This window comes from Amblyraja radiata, chromosome 1, assembly GCF_010909765.2.
Source record: "Amblyraja radiata isolate CabotCenter1 chromosome 1, sAmbRad1.1.pri, whole genome shotgun sequence".
NCBI classification, from domain to species: domain Eukaryota; kingdom Metazoa; phylum Chordata; class Chondrichthyes; order Rajiformes; family Rajidae; genus Amblyraja; species Amblyraja radiata.
The window spans coordinates 104,396,812-104,419,632 of record NC_045956.1 but is presented as its reverse complement, the minus strand read 5'-3'; the positions used below and the strand labels follow the sequence as shown (position 1 = coordinate 104,419,632).

The 22,821-nt window shown below is 43.2% G+C and overlaps 1 protein-coding gene across 1 annotated transcript in view; it reads left to right on the top strand.

Moving 5' to 3' along the window:
* The window catches only part of yipf7 (Yip1 domain family member 7), a 55,962-nt gene that overhangs the window by 4,495 nt on the left and 28,646 nt on the right, over positions 1-22,821 (top strand). Inside the window, exons 2-4 of the mRNA XM_033027949.1 lie at positions 1,786-1,899; positions 9,051-9,205; positions 21,479-21,624. Of these exons, the coding sequence (XP_032883840.1) occupies positions 1,787-1,899; positions 9,051-9,205; positions 21,479-21,624 (414 nt within the window). The 5' untranslated portion in view covers position 1,786. The remainder of the gene's footprint in view (positions 1-1,785; positions 1,900-9,050; positions 9,206-21,478; positions 21,625-22,821) is intronic.

Genomic DNA, 22,821 nt, shown 5'->3' with positions numbered 1-22,821 from the left:
TCATGATCAGTGAATTACGAAACAGACTTGAGGCAACATTCTGATCATCTGCAACATTCATCGTGTTGTCTGTGTTTCTCTCGTATTTCCAAATGTTTTATTTTCGCTTCATAAATTTATGGGTAGAATAGTCCAGATAAAAGAATGTAAGTGAGAGAAATGTAATTTCTTGCAAAAAAACCCATGTTAAAGTCATTGAGCAAGTAGGTTCTAAAATATGACATTATAGGTTATGAAAGTTTGTAGCCTGATTTTTTTTAGTATTATTATGAATAATTTCCAAGAAATCAGATATGATTTATTGGACAATCATTGCTTATATTGTGCAGTGCTGTATTCATAGGAATTTAGAATGTGAAAGGGCAACTTGAAGGAGACTTACAAATATGAACCTATTTAGTTTAGTTTAGAGATACAACATGGAAACAGGCACTTCGGCCTGCTGAGTCCACACTAACCCGTTCACATTAGTTTATGTTGTCCCACTCTTGCATCCACAATAGGAGCAATTTACAGAGAACAATTAACCTACAAACCCACACATCTTTGGGATGTGAGAGAGAACTACAGTATCCAGTGGTAACCCACTTGCTCACAGGGAGAATGTGCAAACTCCACACAGACAGCACCCAAGGTTAGGATCGAACCGGGTGTGAGGCAGCAGCTCGACCAGCTACGCAACTGTGCTGCCCATTTCCATTTTGTCCACCAGATGAATGCCTCAATCAACAACATCCAATTTATCTATCTAAGAGGGGATTACAGATTGCTAACGTGTATATTTTCTCTTTCTACAGATGGTGTCTTTTTTTGTTTTTACCATTGATCACAGTTTGTGATTGAAGTGAAATTGAACAGCATAAGTATAGTATTGGACAAATTCGCCCTCCTACACCCTAGGGCCCTATTTTCCCAGTCTCTATCAGAAATAGGATTATATCCTATCTTAATAGCTTGGGCAGGTGCTATAGACCTGCACGGGAAGGTAGACGCTCTCGCCCCCATGAGTCTCGGGCAGATGGGGCTCATCAGCCTGGGAAGGCAGTCCATCTAGGAGAGAGAAAACTCTGATTTAAAACCTCCACTGCCTTGTGGCCATATCCATTCATGGAAAAGGCTCCTGGAGTAAACCACAAGAAAATCTGGAGTTGGAGCCCCTAAGGTAGTTTGTCGTTGTCTACAACCTCGCTCTGGCAGCTCCTGCAACGGCGCTGGTGCCAAACTGTAACGGCCCTGCTGTTCCTTTGAATCGATCAGCGACATGGAGAGGGGGGACGTGCTGCATGGCAACAGCCTGTCCTCCATATGACATCGCCCAGGCTTCATTCGACCACACATCACCTGCAAACTAGAATGCATCACTCATGGTCAGTCATGACCGAGGGGGGCCTACTAATCGCTTGTCTATAAGAATAGTGCATACTAGTGCAACCCTGTTTTAGCGCCTATCAGATATTAGATGCACCAACCCCAAACATCAAACATTAATGGGGTGTAGATTAAGATGATAAGGGTAGATCATTAGTCCTGTAAATTACTACCCAATACTTTTAGTGCATAAGGTTGTTTCAGTTCACATTCTATGAAGTCATGCTGATGGAAGATGGCTTTAAAGGTTTTAGGAATGTATCGAAGGCGGTAACAGCATTTTACATATCAAGCATTGAAGATGCTACATCCACCAAGAATTTGGTATTTTATCTGATCAAGAGAATTTGCAGTTGATTCTTGATTTTGCCACGGGAGATTAATTATATTATCATTATTTTCCATCATTTTTTTCAGAATGTCAGCCTTTGAGCAATTTAATCCAGACTTTTATCAATCAAATTATGACATTAACGACCAAGAGGACACGTCCAATGACCATGGAAGCAACAGTAACCCTGCATCAAGTGGGTAAGCTAATTTATACAGACTAACGTAACTTCATGGTTCTAGTCTGCCCACTAATTTAAGTGGAAAAAATAGTGGCAATGTTTGTTTTTGGTCACAAACTGAGTATGGGATACTGTGGTGAAATTAGAACATGGATCAGTACAACACAGAAACAGGCTCTTTGGCCCATGTCTGTGCCAAACCCATATCTGCTTGTACACAATGCATATCCCTACATTTTCTGCATATCCATATGCCTATCTAACAGTCTCTTAAATGCCACTATCCTATCTGCCCATCACCTATTCTGGCTGCATGTTCCAGGCGCTCACCACCCTCTGTCTTTTAAGATTTTAAGAGTCTTGCCTTTAATTATATATATTTCCCCTCACCTCTCACTTCAGATTAAACTCCATCTGCCATTTCTCCATCCATTTCTGTGGCTGACCTATATCCTGTGTAAGATGGAACTGCAGATGCTGGTTTAAAACAAAGATAGACACGAAAAGCTGGAGTAACTCAGCGGGACAGGCAGCATTTCTGGAGAGAAGGAATGAGTGATGTTTCGGGTCAAGACCCTTCAAGGAGTCAGTTCACATTCAGGCTTCTATTTTCTACTCCCTTGTGCCTCTGCAAATGTGTGCAGGCACTCCACATGGTGTAACCCAAATTATAATGCAATATTAAGATAACCCCACCATTTTCAGTTTTATGAGATTAACACCAGAGCCTTGATTTATTTTTTATGGATTGGTGAACTTTACTCACCTTGATTAGAAACCTGCAATGCAGTACAAAAACTGCCATGCTGGTTTTCTGTGGATGGCAATTGTACTTGGGAAATACTGCTGAATGGTAATATACGTGACACAGCTATTGACTAGGCAGCTGACACCTAATAATTTCTTGGTTATTAAGCCAATAAAATTAGTGCCAAAGTTTGCTTTGAAGCATTCAAAAATCAATCTTTGAATAATTCATGAACAGTAAATTCCAGCTGAGTTTTCAGTTTTTTTTCACCCAGGAATAATTAAATCGTGTTATATTTCCTCTTGTGTAAAGAATGCAATCAGCCATGTCATCACTGAGAAGAACTTATTTTCTTATGGTAGATCTTCTGTTAAACTCATCAATGCTTTGCAATATTATGAGGTTGTTTAATCCATCTACATTGCAAAAGTGAAATGCAATTTGTGAATCAGCCGGAAAGAAATCTTCACACTTTGTTGATTATGTATCGATAATACACCATCATCAATGAGGATAGGTAACAACACCTCCTCTAGAATAATTCTCAATACTGGTGCCCCGCAAGGATGCGTTCTCAGTACCATACTATATTCTCTATACACTAATGTCCACAACCAAATTTGGCTCTAACTCCATCTACAAATTTGCAGATGAATAAATTGTAGTGGGCCCCATCACAAACAATGATGAGACCGGGTATAGGAAGGAGATAGATAACTTAGTGTGGCATGATGTCAGCACAAAATCTTATTCCTCAATGTCAGCAAAATGAAGGAGTTTTAGTTATTGACTTCAGGAAATATGGTGGACTACATGCCCCAATCTGCGTTAATGAGTGGAAATGGTCGAGAGCTTCAAGTTGCTTCAGATTAATACTATCTCCAATGTGTCATTGGCCAACCACATTGATGTGACAGCCGAGAAGGCACATTAATGCCTCTGCTTCCATCAGAGACTGCGGAATTTTGACATGTCTCCAATTACTCTTACAAACCTACAGATGCACCATAGAAAGCATAATGTCAGGATGCATTACAGCTTGGTTTGTGTAATTAAGTCATTACACACGTGTAACTTTACAATGGTCTTTAATGAGCCCGGCAGTGGCGTCCTCACTCCACGTGGTCCGTCTTTGTCCATCGGTCGCCGCCCTCATTGACCGCCGCACCGACCTTTCCGCTATTGCCACCAGGAATCGTTGTGTTAAAAGGCTGAGAACTATATTCTGTACTCTGTATTTCCCCTTTGCTTTATATATGTACTGCAGTATGACTTAATTGTATTTATGTATAGTATTATCTAATTTGATTGGATAGAATGCAAAACAAAACGTTTCACTGTGCCTCAGTACACAAGACAATAATACACATAAACCTATGTGACTTCCCGCTTTGTGGGCTCGGCTGTCTATTGGACTGAACAGAACAGAATGTTGAGCAAAGGGTTTAAAAAGTGGCAGAAAACAATACTCAATGCACAATATTCACCCGCTGAGTTTCTCCAGCATTTTGTGTCTACATTTGATTTTACTGGCATCTGCAGTTCTTTCTTAAACACAATATAGTAAGATGCAGTCTGTATTTTTATGGCTTAATTGTACCTGTGATGGGATTAAGATCAGTGGTTCAAAAGTACAAAAAGCAAGAGTGGCCCAACAATGGCTGACACAGGAAATTGTGGATAGAATTAGATCTAAGAAGATCATTCCTCTCATGATTTTGTACACCTCAATAAGAATACTCCTCATCCTCCTGCACTACATGGAATAGAGACCCAGCCTCACACCATGTTGATCAGCCCATACCATTTTTCCTCATTGTCTCAAAGTATGCAGCTCCACGGAAAGTCTAAGAATGGCCCAATTAATAATCATAGTTAGTACAATGGGACTGCAGGAGCTTATTTCACAGCTGTTGAGTTGTTGTCCTCTCTCTACTGATCCTCAATGTTGTGCTAAGTTCTTCCAGCATTTCTAGGTTTTTCATATTTTTATTTAGCAGGATAAAGAGACCTTTACAACCCATCAAACCTTTACAGTATACCACAATGTCAGTCACGCTCCTACAGGAGTGTATGTAGGGGGCGCTGCAGTGGCAGCAGCCTGTCAGCAGCGCGTTAGCTTTTTCAACTTCTTTTATTTGTTTTAGCATGTTTTAAAGTGTGTTTTTGATGTTTCTCGGTGTGTTTTGTGTGGGGGGTGGTGTGGGGGGGTAAGGGGGAAACCGTTTCGGCCGCCTCCTCCACGGAGAGGCGACTTTTTCCAGGTCGCCTCCCCCGTGGCCTAACAGCAAGGATCGGCGCGGCCTTTCCCGGAGACGCGCCCGGGGCTTCAGCGGCGGGCGCAGCGTGGACTCTCGGCGTGGAGCGGGTGAGCCCTCGCTGGGGCTCGCTGGAGGGAAGCGCTCCGTTTCGCTGGCAGCCTGAAGCCGCGGTCTGCACAGCTCCAGCTGGCGCGGCGTCTACAGCCCGGGATCCCTCATGGGGGACCCGAGGGAAGAAGAAGCCACCACTGCCGGCCCGTGGCCAACTTCTACCGCGGGTCCGGCATGGACTTACCATCACCCCTGGAGGGGAGCTTCGACCACCGGCCCTGCGGTCTGCGGTGCTTCTGGCTGCGGGGACTTTAAATCCTCGATCGCCGGCCTGCGGCCTACACCAGCCTGAAGCCGCGGTCTCCGGTGGGGAAGAGCCGATCCTGGACTTACCTTGCCTTTGACTTTGTCCCTTACCATCTGGACGCCCGCAGCAACGGCTGCGGAGGGTGGAGGTCCCGACCACGGGGGAAAATGGAGGAGGTCTGGCCAAGTTCTGTGCCTTCCACCACAGTGATGAATGCTGTGGTGGATGTTTGTGTTACATTTTTATTGTGGTTGTGTGTTCTTTATTATTGTACCGCTGCTGACAACCCAAAATTCCACCGACCCTGGTTGTGTGGCAATAAATTCTATCAATTCTATCAATTCAATTCAATACAGAAAGTTAATTTCTCACATTGCAGGCTTATATTTTCTATCCAGTTTTCCAAAGCATCATCCTGGCAATTCACCAATTGGTTGCATCTTAATTTGTTATTTCTTTCATTGATAAAGTTGTTATATAACAAGCCGACTGCCAGAATACTGACTAATCAAACACTTTCACCTAAATTTCAATTATCCAGGGGCAATAGACAAGGGTGTGCATTATCACATGCATAAGAATACATCCGAACATTCATGGCTATAATACTAAATATTCTTATAATAAGATATCGCTGTATGCAGATGACGTACTATTATATATTACCAACTCCCAAGTTAGTATTTCAAACACACTAAATCTTATAGAAGAATTTGGTTCCTTTTCAGGGTGTAGAATAAACTGGAACAAAAGTGAAAATATGTCAATAAAACCTCAAGACCCGACACACCTTCTAAAATTTCCTTTTAGAATTGCTACGGAAACATTTAAATATCTTGGAGTTTACGTAACTAGAAAATACCCTTCTTTATTTCAAGCAAATTTTCCACCATTAATTACCAAACTAAATGCCCTGATTCAATTTTGGAAAACACTTCCGAACTCCCTCATAGGTAGAACTAGACTAAGTGGGACCCGTTGGGTCCCATGTCCACACGGGAGGGATGGTCCCCCAACGCAATGTTCCACCTGTGTGTTCAGTTGATTCACAACTCAGATTCCTCTCCCCCCAATCTTGCAGAGACTGAGCAGCCACACCCACAGTTACAGGTTTTATAATCTCTCCCCCTCCAACTGGAAGGGGCGTGGCCTTCATGGCATGATTGACAGGAGAGAGATTCTCAATATTCTTTTAAACACTAATAACATTTTTATTTTTCATTGATGGGAAGAATCCTCTGTACCTGATGAGTGTCGAGGAACTGAGTAAGATGGCCAAAAATCATAGCCGTAAGTGGTAGCGTTTTATCTAAAATCAATATTCAGTGCAAACAGGAAGTTATCAAGTTTCCACCAACATCAGCCAAATTTTTTGCCGTGCAGCCTTTCAAAGCAGTTACCACCACCAACAACAACCATTTTTTTTGCAGTGCAGCCTTTCAAAGCAGTTACCACCAACAACAACAGCCATTTTTTTTTGCAGTGCAGCCTTTCGAAGCAGTTACCACCACCAACAACAGCCTTTTTTTTTTGCAGTGCAGCCATTTAAAAGCAGTTACCACCACCAACAACAGCCATTTTTTTTTTGCACAGCCTTTCAAAGCAGTTACCACCACCAACAACAGCCATTTCTTTGTGGTGCAGCCTTTCAAAGCAGTTACCACCATCAACAACAGCCATTTGTTTTTTTGCAGCGCAGCCTTTCAAAGCAGTTACCACCACCAACAACAGCCATTTTTTTTTGCAGTGCAGCCTTTCAAAGAAGTTACCATCACCAACAACAGCCATTTTTTTTGTTGCAGTGCAGCATTTCAAAGCAACCATATTTTCATTTCCAAACCACATTAAGGGCATTCACAGTTGAGTAGACATGTGTTCAGTGGTATTCAGAGCTCAGATAGACGTGATCCTCTCGCTTCCTCCATCTTGCAGAGACTGAGTGAGGCACACCACTTCCGGGTTATATAGTCCCTCCCCCTCCCACCAGCAGGGGCAGCAGAGAGAATGGCAACATTTTTTAAAACATTAATATCTCTCTGATTTTTCATCGATGGGAAAAATCCTCCAGTCCAGTCTGGCGGAGGGGGGCTCTGAGCAAGGTGGCCAAAGATGACTGCCGTAAGTGGTGGCGTTCTCACGGAAATCACATCGCAGTGTCAAAAGCAGTCAAGATCTTTCTTTTAGTAATATAGATAAATGCCATAAAGATGATCTTCCTTCCACAAATCCTGTACCTATTTCAATCAATGCCGATTTTTCTCCCTAAAATAAAAAAAAAACTCGATTCTGTGATCACAAACTTTATTTGGGATTACAAAACTCACAGAATTCATAAACGACATTTATGTAAACCTAAAGAAATCGGCGGACTGGCTCTCCCTAATTTGTTTTACTATTATTGGGCAACGGTTATTAAAAATTGAATCTATTGGATGGATGATACATGCCAACAGGTAAACTGGCTAATACTGGAGAGCGAAGATTGTTTGCCTTTTAATATAGCTCTGTCCAATAAATCTGAAGAAATCAGCATATGAGAAACATCCGATAATCCATAGCACCTTACAAATCTGGAAACAGGTGAAGTCAACGCTTAAATTGAGAAATTTATCTCTTCTCTTACCAATCACCAATAATCCCTTGTTTAAACCGTCTACTTTAGATATGGCGTTTATACAATGGGAACGCTTAGGAATTAAAAAGCTGGGAGACCTTTATGAGATGGGGACTCTCCTCTCATTTCAAGAATTACTATCGAAATATCATTTGAAAGGTAGCCAATATTTTAGATACCTTCAAATACGAGACTATGTGAAATCACTCACACAAGACTGTCAATATATGGTTCCAGACATACTAGATGAATGCATGAATAGAAAGTCTGATTCAAATAAGTTAATATCATACCTTTATAATACCCTTTGAAATATACAAACTCCATCGTCGGAAATAATTAGGCGAGCTTGAGAAGATGAACTGGGCCTAACAATTTTAAAAGATAGTTGGGAGGAAAGCCTTCACTAATACAATTTAAAATACTGCATAGACTTTATTACTCAAAGTCTAAACTGAATAAGATCTTCCCAAATGTCTCCCCTATTTGTGATAAGTGTCTCCTTCAAGAAGCAACCATAACCCGCTCCTTTGCCTTCTGTATAAAGTTACACAATTTCTGGAGGGGCATTTTTGATATTTTTTCTAAAATACTTAAAATAAAATTGGGCCCCGACATAGAATAGATCACATTAGGTACGTCAGAAACCTGTTCTGAACTAACATTATTTCAAAGACGTTTCCTTAACTAAGGCCTGATAACGGCGAAAAAACTAATACTTAAATTTTGGAAACATCAGTCCCTACTGTGAAGATATGGATAACATCCATAGATGCTGCTGCATCTGCTGAATTTCTCCAGGTATATCTCCACTTTCCTTTTATCATTTTTTTCTCTTTTATCTCTACTCACTTTTCGGCCACACTAACTTGGTAGTCTAGGGGTCTTTTCTTTGTGCTTTTTCGAGCTGTCTTTTCACTTTTCACTTTTTCCCTCTCTTGTTCTCTTTCTTTTCTTTTCTCTCATTTTCAGGTTATAAGGTTAAAAATGAAACTGTACAATAATTGTATAATTTTAGATGCCGAATGTTTTATCCTTGTGCAATTGCTAATAAAAATATTAAAAAAATAAAAAATAAAAAATAAAAATTGTTATCTCCTTTTAAAACTATTTACCTTCCACATAAATTATTTCAAGCGTTTGAAGTTGTGTTATTAAATAGACTGCTTCTCTCATGTTTTTCTTACAGTGGGTTTGAGCCCAAAGTATTTGTTCCTTCAGCAACGACACAGACTTCAGAACTCTATGCAGGACATTTCTTACAACCATCTGAGGTCTACACTCCATTCGGCCCAACATCCACCATATATGGAGGCACTGATGATGAGCCACCACTTTTAGAAGGTAATTCTGCAAGATTTTTGCATTTGGAATTGGTTCACCGCACTCTGTACAAGTGATGCAAGGTTGCTGGTGTATTTCCACACACACGGTTACAGATTTCACACGTTGTGTTGTCTCCATCTCCACCAACTCCACACATTGATCAAAGGAATTATGGTCAAATTAGAAATTAGCATTCCTCCCTTAGCTGTGCAATGGCCTTGGTGAAAGTCAGTAAACAGCTCTCCACCAGAATTATTGGTGTGATAGAGACTTGATATAGTTCTTCCTCTCCTAAATGAATTTCAGAAGTTTGATGACCAGGCACCCTCCTTGTCTTAACCTCTGCTAAATTGCACAGTCTTAGTTTTCATGGTGTTAATCATTAAGGATCATCAAAGTCTAAATATTCTAGATTATACCAGAGCAGGAAAGAACACAAAGTGCTGGAGTAACTCAGCAGGTCAACCATCATCTCTGGAGAACATGGATAGGCGACATTTTGAATCGAGGCCCTTCTTCAGACTCTGGAGGAGACGAATAGGAAAATAGAAACATAGGAAAATAGGTGCAGGAATAGGCCATTCTGCCCTTCGCTTCAGCATCACCATTCAATATGATCATGGCTGATCATTTAAAATCAGTACCCCGTTCCTGCTTTTTCCCCATTTCCCTTGATTCCTTTAGCCCTAAGAGCTAAATCTAACTCTCTTGAAAACATCCAATGAATTGGCCTCCATTGCCTTCTGTGGCAGATAATTCCACAGATTCACAACTCTCTGGGTGAAGAACTTTTTCCTTATAGAAACATAGAAAATATGTGTATGAGGAGGCCATTCGGCCCTTCATCGTGATCATGGCTGATCGTCCCAAATCAATAACCCGTGCCTGCCTTCTTCCCATATCCCTTGATACCACTAGCCCCTAGAACTCTTTCCAACTCTCTCTTAAATCCATCCAGTGATTTGGCCTCCACTGCCCTCTGTGGCAGGGAATTCCATAAATTCACAACTCTCTGGGTGAAAAAGTTATTTCTCACCACAGTCTTAAATGGCCTCTCCTTTATTCCAAGACTGTGGCCCCGGTTCTGGACTCGCCCAACATTGGGAACATTTTTTCTGCATCTAGCTTGTTCAGTCCTTTAATAATTTTACATGTTTCTATAAGATCCCCCCACATCCTTCTAAACTCCAGTGAATACAAGCCTAGTCTTTTCAATCTTTCCTCATATGACAGTCCCGACATCCCAGGGATCAATCTCGTGAACCTACGCTGCACTGCTTCAATCACAAGGATGTCCTTCCCCAAATTAGGAGACCAAAACTGAACACAATACTCCAGATGTGGTTTTACCAAAGCCCGATACAACTGTCTCAGTGTCAATCTCAATCCCAATCCCTTATTCTTAAACTCTGGCTGCTGTTTCTGGACTCCCCCAACATCGGGAACATTTTTCCTGCATCTAGTCTAACCAATTCTTTAAGAATTTTATATGTTTCTATAAGATTGCCTCTCATCCTTCTAAATTCGTGGGAATACAAGCCCAGTCGACCCATTCTTTCTCATATGTCAGTCCCGCCATCCCGTAAATTACCCTGGTGAACGTACGCTGCACCCCCTCAATAGCAATAATATCCTTCCTCAAATTAGGAGACCAAAATTGCACACAATACTCCAGGTGCGGTCTCATCAGGGCCCTGTACAACTGCAGTAGGGCCTCCTTGCTCCTAAACTCAAATCCTCTCGCAAGGAAGGCCAACATGCCATTAGCCTTCTTCACTGCCTGCTGTACCTGCATGCTTACTTTCAGTTACTGATGTACAAGCACACCCAGGTCTCGTTGCACCTCCACTTTTCCTAATCTGACACCATTCAGATAATAATCTGCCTTCATGTTCTTCCCATCAAAGTGGATAACCTCACATTTGTCCACATTATACTGCATCTGCCATGCATCTGCCCACTCATCCAACCTATCCGAGTCACCCTGCAGCCTCATAGCATCCTCATCGCAGCTCATACTGCCACCGAGCTTTGAGTCATCCGCAAATCTGGAGATGCCACAGTTAATTCCCTCGTCTAAATCGTTAATATATATTGTAAATAACTGGGGTCCCAACACCGAGCCTTGCGGCACCCCACTAGTCACTGCCTGTCATTCTGAAAAGGACCCATTTGGAGTCATTTTGTGTATTTTTTTTCATTTTATGTACACAAGAGCAATAACCTGACCCAGGCCATGAAGGAGTAGAGTGAAAAATAAAGCAATCTAGTTTACATTTGCACCTGATTAAGTGTGCCTAATTCTACAGTCCTCAATGTTCAATCAGATCAATTTTCAAGGGATGGCACAAGCAAATTACTTTACAAGCCTCACAGGTATATTATATACTAGACTAAGTGGGACCCGTTGGGTCCCAGCATCACACGGGAGGGCTGGTCCCCTAATTAAATATTCCACCGCTCCACCAATTCCAATATTGGTTGCCGGGGGGGGGGGGGGGGTGGGGGGAAGGGCTGGCGGCTCAGTCACTCAAGCCGGTTGTGCTGGCAGCTCACTCACACACGGCTGGTCAGCTGGCAGTTGACGGCTATTTCTTGAGGGTGCGAGGCCACCAAATTCAAGTGCAGTTTCTTACCACTTCAAGCAGGGTGCTAGGCCACCAAATTCAAATGCAGTTTCATACCATTTCAAGCAGGGAGCAAGGCCACTAAAGACAGCGAGTCGTGACCTCTCCATCTTGCAGAGACTGAGCCACGCCCACACTTCTGGGTTTTATAGTCCCTCCCCCCTCCCAACAGAAGGTGCGTGGCCTTCTTGGCATGATTGACAGGAGAGAGATTCTCAACATTTTTTAAACACTAATAACTTTTATTTTTCATCGATGGGAATAATCCTTGGCACCTGATGAGCGAAGGGGGCCTCTGAGTAAGATGGCCAAAAATCACAGCCGTACGTGGTAGCGTTTTCTTTCTAAAATCAATATAAAACGCAAACAGGAAGTGGTCAAGATGAGACTTTTAATTATATATAGAAGGCAAGGCAACTTTAATTATGCAAGGTAACTTTAATTAGGCAGCTTTAGCATTTCCAAACCAAAGGCAACACAGCTTTAGCATTTCCAAACCAAAGGCAACACAGCTTTAGCATTTCCAAACCAAAGGCAACACAGCTTTAGCATTTCCAAACCAAAGGCAACACAGCTTTAGCATTTCCAAACTATATTTTCAAACCACATTAAGGGCACTGACAGGTCAATAAAACCACTCACAGTTTAGTAGACATGTGTTCAGAGTTATTCACAGCTCAGAGATGTGACCCTCTCGCTCCCCCATCTTGCAGAGACTGACTGAGGCACTCAACACTTCTGGGTTTTATAGTCCCTCTGGAAGGGGCGTGGCCTTCAGGAGTTAGAATCTCAACATTTTTTAAACACTAATAACTTTTATTTTTCATCGATGGGAAAAATCCTCTTGTCTCCCTCCGGGACTCCGAGCAAGATGGCCAAAAATCACAGCCGTAAGTGGCAGCGTTTTTTCTAAAATCAATATACAGAACAACAGGAAGTGGTCAAGATCAGACTTTTAATAATATAGATGCTAGACTAATTGGGACCCGTTCCCCCAACGCAATATTCCACCACTCACCTATAGCCTCTAACTGCGCAAGCACGGCTCATTTCCCCTCATCCCCAGCACTCCCTCCCCCTCCTCTTCATGTGTGGGTGGGGAGGAGGGAAGTGGGGTGTGTGGTGGGGGGGTGTGGGGTGGGAGTGAGGGGAGGTGGGGTGTGTGTGGACGGGGGTGAGAGGGCGGTGTGGGGGGAGGGGGGGTGGGGGTGTGTGTGGTAGGGGGAGGTGTGTATGGGCGGAAGAGTTGTGGGAGGGGAAGGAGGGATGTGTGGGGTGTGTGTGTGGGAGGGGGGTGTGTGTGGGCGGGGGGGGGGTGTGTCTGGGAGGATGTATGTGGTTGGGTCTGTGTGGGTGGGTGTGTGTGAGGGGGGGGTTGTGGGGGCGGGTGGCTTGTGGGGGGTTTGTGGAGGTTAGTGGGATGTGGGGGAGGGGGGGTTGTGGGGATGGGGTGTTGTGGGAGAGGAGGGGTTGTGGGAGAGGAGGGTTTGTGGGTGAGAGGGGGTGTCGGTGGCGGGGTTTGTGGATGGCTGTGTGTGTGGTGGGGGTGTGTGTGGGGAGCTAGGTGTGTGGAGGAGGGGTGGGTTGTGTGGGCCAAGTGACCTCGGAGAAAAGATGGGAGAAAAGAGGGGGGAATTATGGGGGAGGGGGGAGGAGCCAGCGAGGGGGACCAGAGGGGTAGTGGCTGGAATTGACGGTGCGATGGGAACTCACAGCGGGCGCTGGTCGCTGGCCGTTTTCCTCTGCCGGGATCAGAGTTTCTGCTTTCCGTTTGGCAACATCGGCGATATCTCCGATTCTGGGCTGGGCTGGGCTGGATCGCCCACTCTGGGCTGGGCTGGGTCGGGTCTTCGATGCTGGGCTGCTGCTTGGGGCAGGGCTGCTGCTTGGGGCAGGGCTGCTTCTGGTCCCCCCGAAAGTCCGGTTGGAAACCTCCGCGGGCCATCCTCAGCTCCACTAACGGCGCAATGGAGCAGGAAGGGGCAGACTGACCCGGGGAGTGACAGGGGAAGAGACTAATCCGCAAGACGCTGGAAGGCAGGAGAAGAGATCGATCTGCGATCGCGCGGTTTTAAAGATTTTTAAACCTTGCAAACTTTTACGACATTCAACCTATTGGAATTAAACTTGGTGCAATCACAGCATTGGAGAACCCTGAGTGAACTGGCAACAAATTGTAGCCCTATCGTAAACCGTTCTTGCGCAAAAAAATATAATGACCGCCAAACCGGAAGATAACAAGATCAGCGTTTTAGTTATGTATAGATGCTGCAGGTGGTACTGTTCAAATATAATTATTGCCTTTTTATTGTACCTGTTCTGTCCTTTTGAAACATAAATCATATCCATGATATACCCCTTTACTGCTAAAGGAATGGACATTTTACTTCGGAGTCACGTGAGTGACTACGTGAAGAAGACCCCGTCCAGCCCCACACGCGTCATATCATCAGACGCATAGCGCAGCGACCGGTTGTCCAAGCGGTAAGTTTAAAAAGCCTGAAGTGGTTTCACTTTCGCTTTCAGGTCGCTTTCTTCCAAGAGACTGCTGTGTGCTATACGTTAGAATGGAGAAAGTGCGTAAAGGAAAGAGGAGGCGTACCGCAGGTAAAACTCGAGAAGACCGCGGGTCTGCGAGTAGCGGGCACCCGCTTGAGGAGTCGACTACAGAAGCGGTCATACAAAGTACCGTTGCTGCGCCATTAGGGCGCAAGGCCAAGAAAAGTCTGTTCGGCCAGTAGACTCTGAGGAGTCAGACCCGGAGTTTTCCCCTTCTCAGACAGAGATTATGTCTACTCGGGTCGCAAATCTAGAATTCCTCATGGGGAAAATGATTTATCAGGACCCACTCCAGGAGGAGTACAGCCCGCGTTGGCCTATGGGAGAGCCAGTGCAGGGAGTGCCTGGAAAAGGTCCGGCTCAGCATTGGCCTACAGGAGAGCCAGTGCCAGCAATATCTGAGGAAAGACAGTTTATGCGTTGGCCTACAGGAGAGCCAGTGCCAGCAATATCTGAGGAAAGACAGTTTATGCGTTGGTCTACAGGAGAGCCAGTGCCAGCATCACCTGAAAGAGGGCTGCCTAAGCACGGGCCTACGGGAGAGCCCACGCGGAGAGCACCGGTAAAAGGGTTTGCTATGCGTGGGCCTACGGGAGAGCCAGCGCTGGAAGCACCTGAAGCAGGGATACCAGATCGCCTCCATCATGAGGAGGATTATTTTACGGGGCAGCAAGATTCGGATGACGAATCATATGAGGACCAAAGCCCAATAACAGAGCCTAAAATACCAGGTCTGGCCCAAAAATTTGCCGTCCCCAGACTGAAAGGGGAACCATTGGGAGACGAATTAGCAATGACAATAAACTACTTGCTCTCCCATCAGCTCCAGGAACTGACTATGGATGAGATTGTCAAAAAATATGAAACCCCGCAGAATTGCGCACTGCTAGCAGTCCCAGCAGTGAATAATGTAATATGGGGCAATTTGGGCATTGCAGTACGTGCACAAGAAATGAAATTACAGCGGGTGTTGAAGTTGCTGGGGTCAGGCATTACGGCTTTCGCCAGAGGCTTGGATGAAGAACACGTGTCTGTATCACAACAGGATGCCTTAGCACTCATGTGCAGTGCACACTTTGAAATAAACCGTATTCGTAAAAGTGCTATAAGGCCTAACATACATCCTAAATTTGCGGGGCTCTGTAAACCAACTAATATTCAATTACCTAATCTGCTTTTTGGAGAGGATCTAGCCAAAAGGGTAAAAGACCTGAATGAAGAAGCAAAAACCGTGGGGATGATGAAACCACCGGTGCTTGGCAAATCAGTTCGAAGGCAGTTTCCCTACTGACGTGCGGTGACTGGGGCCGGTGAAGGAACAAGTCGGCCCTTCCCATATACGCGTTATTGGCGCACTGCTCCTGGGGCACGTGGAGGTTACAGTGTTCCCACTAAGAGCAGGGGACAACAATTGTCACCAGCAAACCCCGAGGTAGGTGGGTCTGGTCCTGAAAGAGACTTACAAGTTGGGGGAAGATTACAATTCTTCCTAAAAGAATGGTAAGAAATAACATCTGATGCATTTATACTGTGCAGTATTATGGGGTTTAGAATTGAATTCTACCCATATTTGGATCCCCCTACTCAACATGTTTCAAGCCGGACACGTATTTTCTCAAAAGAAGAGAATATTGAGATTCAGGCAGTACTTGAAATATTGTGTAAAAAAGGGGTCATTGAGATGTCAGTTCACCAACACCACCAATTTGTGTCAAGTATTTTTTCTAGAGCAAAAAAAGATGGTGGGTGTAGAATTATTCTCGATCTGACGAGTCTTAACCCCTTTATACAGTATAAACATTTTAAAATGGAGACATTTGCCAATGCTATACAGCTAATTTCAAGAAAATGCTACATGGTTAGCATAGATCTTCAAGGTGCATATTACTCTGTGGCTGTGCATGGTAATGGTCAGAGATATTTAAAATTTAGCTGGATGAGTCAATAATGGCAATTTAAAGCATTGCCTATGATTTAACCTCAGCTCCTAGACTATTTACCAAATTGTTAAAGCCAGTCTTAGCACTACTAAGAGCTCAGGGCCATTTGGTAATGGCCTATTTGGATGATATTTTGAATGTGGGGGACACTCGGCGGTGTCAATAGTCAAGCATCGGTGTCAATAGTCAAGCTCACATTCGAGAGGCTGGGGTTTATTATCCTTCCAGATAAGTTCAAATTGTCACCAAGCACAGTAATTGATTACTTGGGTTTCACTATTAATTCAGAGCACATGATAGTGACTCTGCCCAAGGATAAAAGGCTGCAGTTAATTGAAGGTGGTATCAAGCTCATTACACAGCATCAACCCTCAATTAGGCAGGTGGCAAGCTTGCTTAGCAAACTAATCGCTTCATTTCCAGCTTTGCAGTTTGGACCACTGCATTATCAGCAATTACAGCGAGCAAAGGTACAGGCATTGAGGATACATTCAGGGCATTTTGACAGGCCCATGCAATTGCCAGTTGCAGCTATTACTGAAATACAATGGTGGATCAGGAGTGTCTCAAATGCTTCCAGGGAAATTCTGGTTGAAACACCTTCCACTATTCTATAGACTGATGTAAGTCCTCTAGGTTGGGGCACTACTAATACTATTTCCAGCTGTGGAGGTAGATGGAATGTGGAGGAAGAACCTTTGCTCCATGTACAAGGGATCAATTACCTAGAGCTTTTAGGAACATTTTATGGGCTTAAAGCTTATTGCTCTAATATGCAAAACTTGCATGTTCAGGTACAGATTGACAACACTACGGCAGTAGCGTATGTTAATCATATGGGTGGAATCAAGTCAGAATCTTGTGATAGATTGGCAAACATGATCTGGAGCTGGTGTATTACCAGAAACATTTGGCTTTCGGCCATCTACCTACCAGGTGGATTCAACATAATTGCAGACATCAGGTCACGTAAATTCAATGACAATACAGAATGGATGTTGAATCGTGACAAATTTCAGCATACGGATCCATGCCTATGTGTAGTGTCACATTTACGATGTTACATTGAAACCACCAGAACCTTAAGAGGTGCAGAATCAGCATTCTTTATCAGCCATAAAAAAACGCATAAGAAAGTGTTGGTGCAGACTATCTCAAGGTGGCTGAAGCAGGTGCTGGTTGATGCAGATATTGATACTGACAAATTTAAATCTCATACCACCCGGGCGGCATCAACATCGGCAGCCAAGAATTTGGACGTCACAATAGACCATATCCTCGCGGCAGCAGGATGGGCAAGTGAACGGATGTTTCACAAGTATTACCATAAGGAGATTGCAGAACCTGGGGTATTTGGTGGTGCTGTTTTGAATTCAGTGTTAAGTTTCCCCCTGGGATAGAGGGGTTACTATTGTTGTGATAAATAAACCATTAACCGATTGCATCAATGTTATGGTTATGCATTGCTGATTACTTTATTCATTCAGAGTCAATCAATGCAGTGAGACGCCTGGATTTGAATCTACGGCATGAAATCACATAGCTTTGAAATCTTCATGTAGTCACTTACGTGACTCCGAAGTAAAATAGTAAGATTAAACGAGAACTTACCAGTTTGAAGTTTGATCTTTATTTTATGAGGAGTTACGATGAGGGACTACGTGCCCTCCGCTCCCACCCCTCATAAAGGTAATCTGGAAGTTCTAGTCCTCACTTATCTTACTATTATACTTCAGTCACTATTATCTGTGATTTCACACCGCTGCTTTGAAGATTGACGCGTGTGCGGCTGGACGGGGTCTTCTTCATGTAGTCCCTCATTGTAACTCCTCATAAAACTTCAAACTGGTAAGTTCGCGTTTAATCTTACTATTATAGATCAAACTGCTTTTCATGAATAGAATAGTTGATCTGAACAACCTTTCATGAATGATAACCTTACCTACAAGGAGCGCTCACATATATTTTAAATTAAATCATGGACCTGGCATAGCCATGGTCCCTATATCATGACTGATTTCACCAAGAACATACTGGAAAAAAATGCATCATAAATTTAAAGTCACCACTCAGGGCTCCAATTAAATATTGATATGGGTGGTAGCTCCATTATGATTTATCTTTTTATCTCTGACAGAGGGTTCCCTGTACTTTGAAATACATGTTTCTTAAAAACTTTGTGATTGAGGATATTGCACTGCTTCACTCACCACTATAACATGCCTGGTTACAAATAGACAAATCACCAATGGCTGCTCTATTTTAATTCAGAATGAGATTAAAACACATCAACACATATACTATTAGGTGAGACATTTCCTCAAGGATCCATAAACTTGGAGACAGATATGGCACATTCTGAAAATTGAGAACAACATGTCATGTCAGACAACGATAGATTAACGTGGTTTGAAAATATATGTTGTAAATTCTACATGAATATTACATAATTAAAGCTGAGGAACTATTAATTGAAATGTATCTGATTACCATGGTATTTTAAACTTTATTTTGAAACCTTGGTGTAATAGACTCACATACTGTGAGAGACGACATTGCTTGGCTGGGTTTATAGCATTTAATCCAACACCAAAACCGTAATGAATAATCTAAGTGCAGAGAAGGTTCACCAGACTGATTCCTGGGATGTCAGGACTGTCTTATGAAGAAAGACTGGATAGACTTGGTTTACACTCTCTAGAATTTAGGAGATTGAGAGGGGATCTTATAGAAACTTATAAAATTCTTAAGGGGTTGGACAGGCTAGATGCAGGAAGATTGCTCCCGATGTTGGGGAAGTCCAGGACAAGGGGTCACAGCTTAAGGATAAGGGGGAAATCCTTTAAAACCGAGATGAGAAGAACTTTTTTCACACAGAGAGTGGTGAATCTCTGGAACTCTCTGCCACAGAGGGTAGTCGAGGCCAGTTCATTGGCTATATTTAAGAGGGAGTTAGATGTGGCCCTTGTGGCTAAGGGGATCAGAGGGTATGGAGAGAAGGCAGGTACGGGATACTGAGTTGGATGATCAGCCATGATCATATTGAATGGCGGTGCAGGCTCGAAGGGCCGAATGGCCTACTCCTGCACCTAATTTCTATGTTTCTATGTTTCTATGTTTCTAAGCTGGGAGTGATATATTGATAGGGGTCCTAAGAGTCAGGTGAACTGTTAAACAGATGTGACAGGTTGTTCGACTGTTTAAAGCTGACCAGAAATCTCTCTGTTTCTTGACCAAGATTCATCCCTTGAGGAATCACCAAAACAAATCAAATTATCCAATTCCATTTAGTGCAACATGGCAGAAATTTGCCAACTGGAAAAATGTGCAGCATTTCCCAAATAATTAAATGTCTGGGTCAGTAAATATTATTTTCATTAAATAAGACAAGCATTTATGCTGAGAACACAAAATGAAGAGAAATTTAATAAAGCATACTCTTGAGATAAAACAAAAGATTCCATTTTATTACATATATATGAAACACCTGTTTTAAAGTCATAGAGTGATACAGTGTGGAAACAGACCCTTTGGCCCAACTTTCCCACACTAGCCAACATGTCCCAGCTACACTTGTCCCACCTGCCTGCATTTGGCCCATATCCCATGTACCTGTCTAACTGCTTCTTAAACGTTGGGATAGTCCTTACCTCAACTACCTCCTTTGGCAGCTTGTTCCATACACCCACCACTCGTTGTGTGAAGGTTTTACCCCTCAGATACCTATTAAATATTTTCCCCTTCACCTTAAACCTAAATCTGGTCCTTGATTCACTTACTCTGGGTAAGAGACTCTGTGCAACTACCTGATCTATTCCTCTCATGATTTTATACACCTCTATAAGATCATTCCTCATCCTCCTGCACTCTAGGGAATAGTCCCAGCCTGCTTAACCTCTCCCTATAGCTCAGACCCTCTATGTAAGAAGTATAAGTAAAACTAAGTCGGCTAACTTCATAAAAGGTAATTTATTAAGAATACATACGCGAGTCTAGCCGACTTTGGGGCTGTGGTTGCGGTGCGACCCAACTTCCGACCCGACTTTGGAGCCTCGGAGGCTCGGCCGCGGGCCAGTAGACGACATCGTCGGGAGCTCGCAGGTCACAGGTTGATGACCTGTTTTTCTGGAGCTCCCGCAACTACAGCTGCGTCCGCTGGACTGGAGGGTGGCAGCTTTGGCAGCTTCGACAGCCCCGGGCCGCAGAGTTTGAACCGGCCAGTTTGCGGAGCTCGGATTCAGCCGCGGGAGTTGCTCACCATCACCCGGCGGGGTCACAACATTGGAGGCCTGGATTGCCTCAGCACAGAGGGAGAGCAAGGAGGGAAGAGACAATGACTTTGGGACTTTAAACTTTGAGTGTTTGTTTGTTATTTATTCTATGTTATGACTGCAGGCTAAACCATTTCATTGCACTGAAAAGTGCAATGACAATAAAATTGAATCCAATCCAATCCAGTACAGAGACCATGGCATTGGCATCTGCAAGGTATCTGCAAGGTACAGCATCTTAGATTAAACTGAGGTCTTAGTTTATCGCACACCATCAGGACAGCATAGTGGAAGCCCGGCATGGATTATGGATCGGGTTGGCAATAGTAAAACCAGACATGGATCAAATCAGCAATAGTGATTGATCTGCATCCTCCTTCTTAGGCTTTTGCCTCAGAAGCTAAATACTAAAGGGCCTGTCCCACGGTGATTTTTACAGTGACCGCGGCATAATTGACTGACATATCAGGTCACTTCACATAACCTTCACAGCTTAACATTTTGAACATAGAGCCTCCTTCAGCACATTGATAACTTGATGAAGCGCGGGTAGATCTGTGTATTCTTGTGCAGGAAACACAAAACGTTTAGTGACCTGTTAGGAAAGCAAATGGCATATTGGCTGTTATTGCAAGGGGGCTGAAGTTTAGAAAGGGAAGTAATGCTACAGCTTTACCACAGCTGACAATAGCTATTACCAAAGCTTGGCCATACTAGGAACACTGCACAGATTTGGTTCCATTACACGCGATCCTAAGGGGTTGAGGTTGGGCATATAAGGTAGATGTTGAGATATTTCCAATAGGCAGAGTCTTCAACAAAGGAGGATAAGTGAGAAACAGAGAATCAAACTATTTTTGTGAATCCTAAATCACACTTTTATCCTATTCACAGAGATTGGGATCAATTTTGATCACTTCTGGCAAAAAACGTTAACAGTTCTGAATCCGATGAAACCAGCAGATGGCAGCATTATGAATGAGACTGATCTGGCAGGACCAATAGTCTTCTGTTTGACATTTGGAGCCACATTGTTGCTGGTATGTTAAAATGACAGCATAAAGGATATAACATGGAAATATTTAATTTACCTCAGGCATTTCCTTCCTTTCAAATATTTTTCTTGTATATTATGTATTTCATTTACCACACCGTGAAAATCAGAAGAAATAATTTTATTTTTGCAGGAATGTCACCGTATGCCTGAGGCTGTTTCTCTCAGAAAAGATAATTGACCGATGCCAATGTTATTCACAATAACAAGCAAATTTTTTAACATAAATTGCGTAAAACAAGTTTTGACCTGATTTGCTTTGCCTTTTTAAAAGAGGGCATAGAAAAAGGTATTTGTATTTTAATAAGATGCTAGTTAATCTGCTGATACACATTGTGAAAAAAAGCAATTTTATTATATTTATGTATATTCTGATGAAACCACATCTTCAAAATGTGTTTGTCAATAATTGTGTTCGACATATGAGATGCAACAACTTTTCCACACTAATGCCTTGCATAATGTCAAATTATATGAGTCTGAAGAAGGGCCTCGACCCAAAACGTCACCCATCCATTCTCTCCAGCTGTGCTGCCCACCCTGCTGAGTTAATCCAGCATTTTGTGTCTATCTTCAAATTATATGAGATCAGGCTTAGGAATAGTTAAATAGAGGACAAAGGGAGCATTTACCATAAGCAATAAATAGAAGCAACATTGCAAGTACTTATCATAAAATTGTGAGGGTCAATAGACAATAGGTTCAGGAGTGGACCTTTCGGCCCTTCCAGCCATTCATGGCTGATCATTCACATTCAGTACCCCGTTCCTGCCTTCTCACCATATCCCCTGACTCTGCTATCTTTAAGACCTCTATCTAAAAACCCTGTTCCACTGTACGAGTTCATTCAAGAGTTCTCCTGAGTTTGCTCTTATTCGAACTCGGAGATTTACGGTAATGGCCGCTCGTAAGTACTCGGGACTCTCGTGGACATTTTGCAACATGTTGAAAAATCTTCACGAGTCTTCCCGAGTTTACCGCATTTCCCGGGTACCTGCCATTGACGTTATGAGCCGCTAAGAGATGTCCCCGACCTCCAACGTAACCGCTACGTTCATTCTACGTGCTTACCACGAGTTTGTTTGATTTTTAAACTCATGAGAGCACTTGAATGAACTCGTACCGTGGGACAGGGCTTTAACTCTTTCTTGAAAGCATCCAGATAATTGGCCTCCATGCCTTC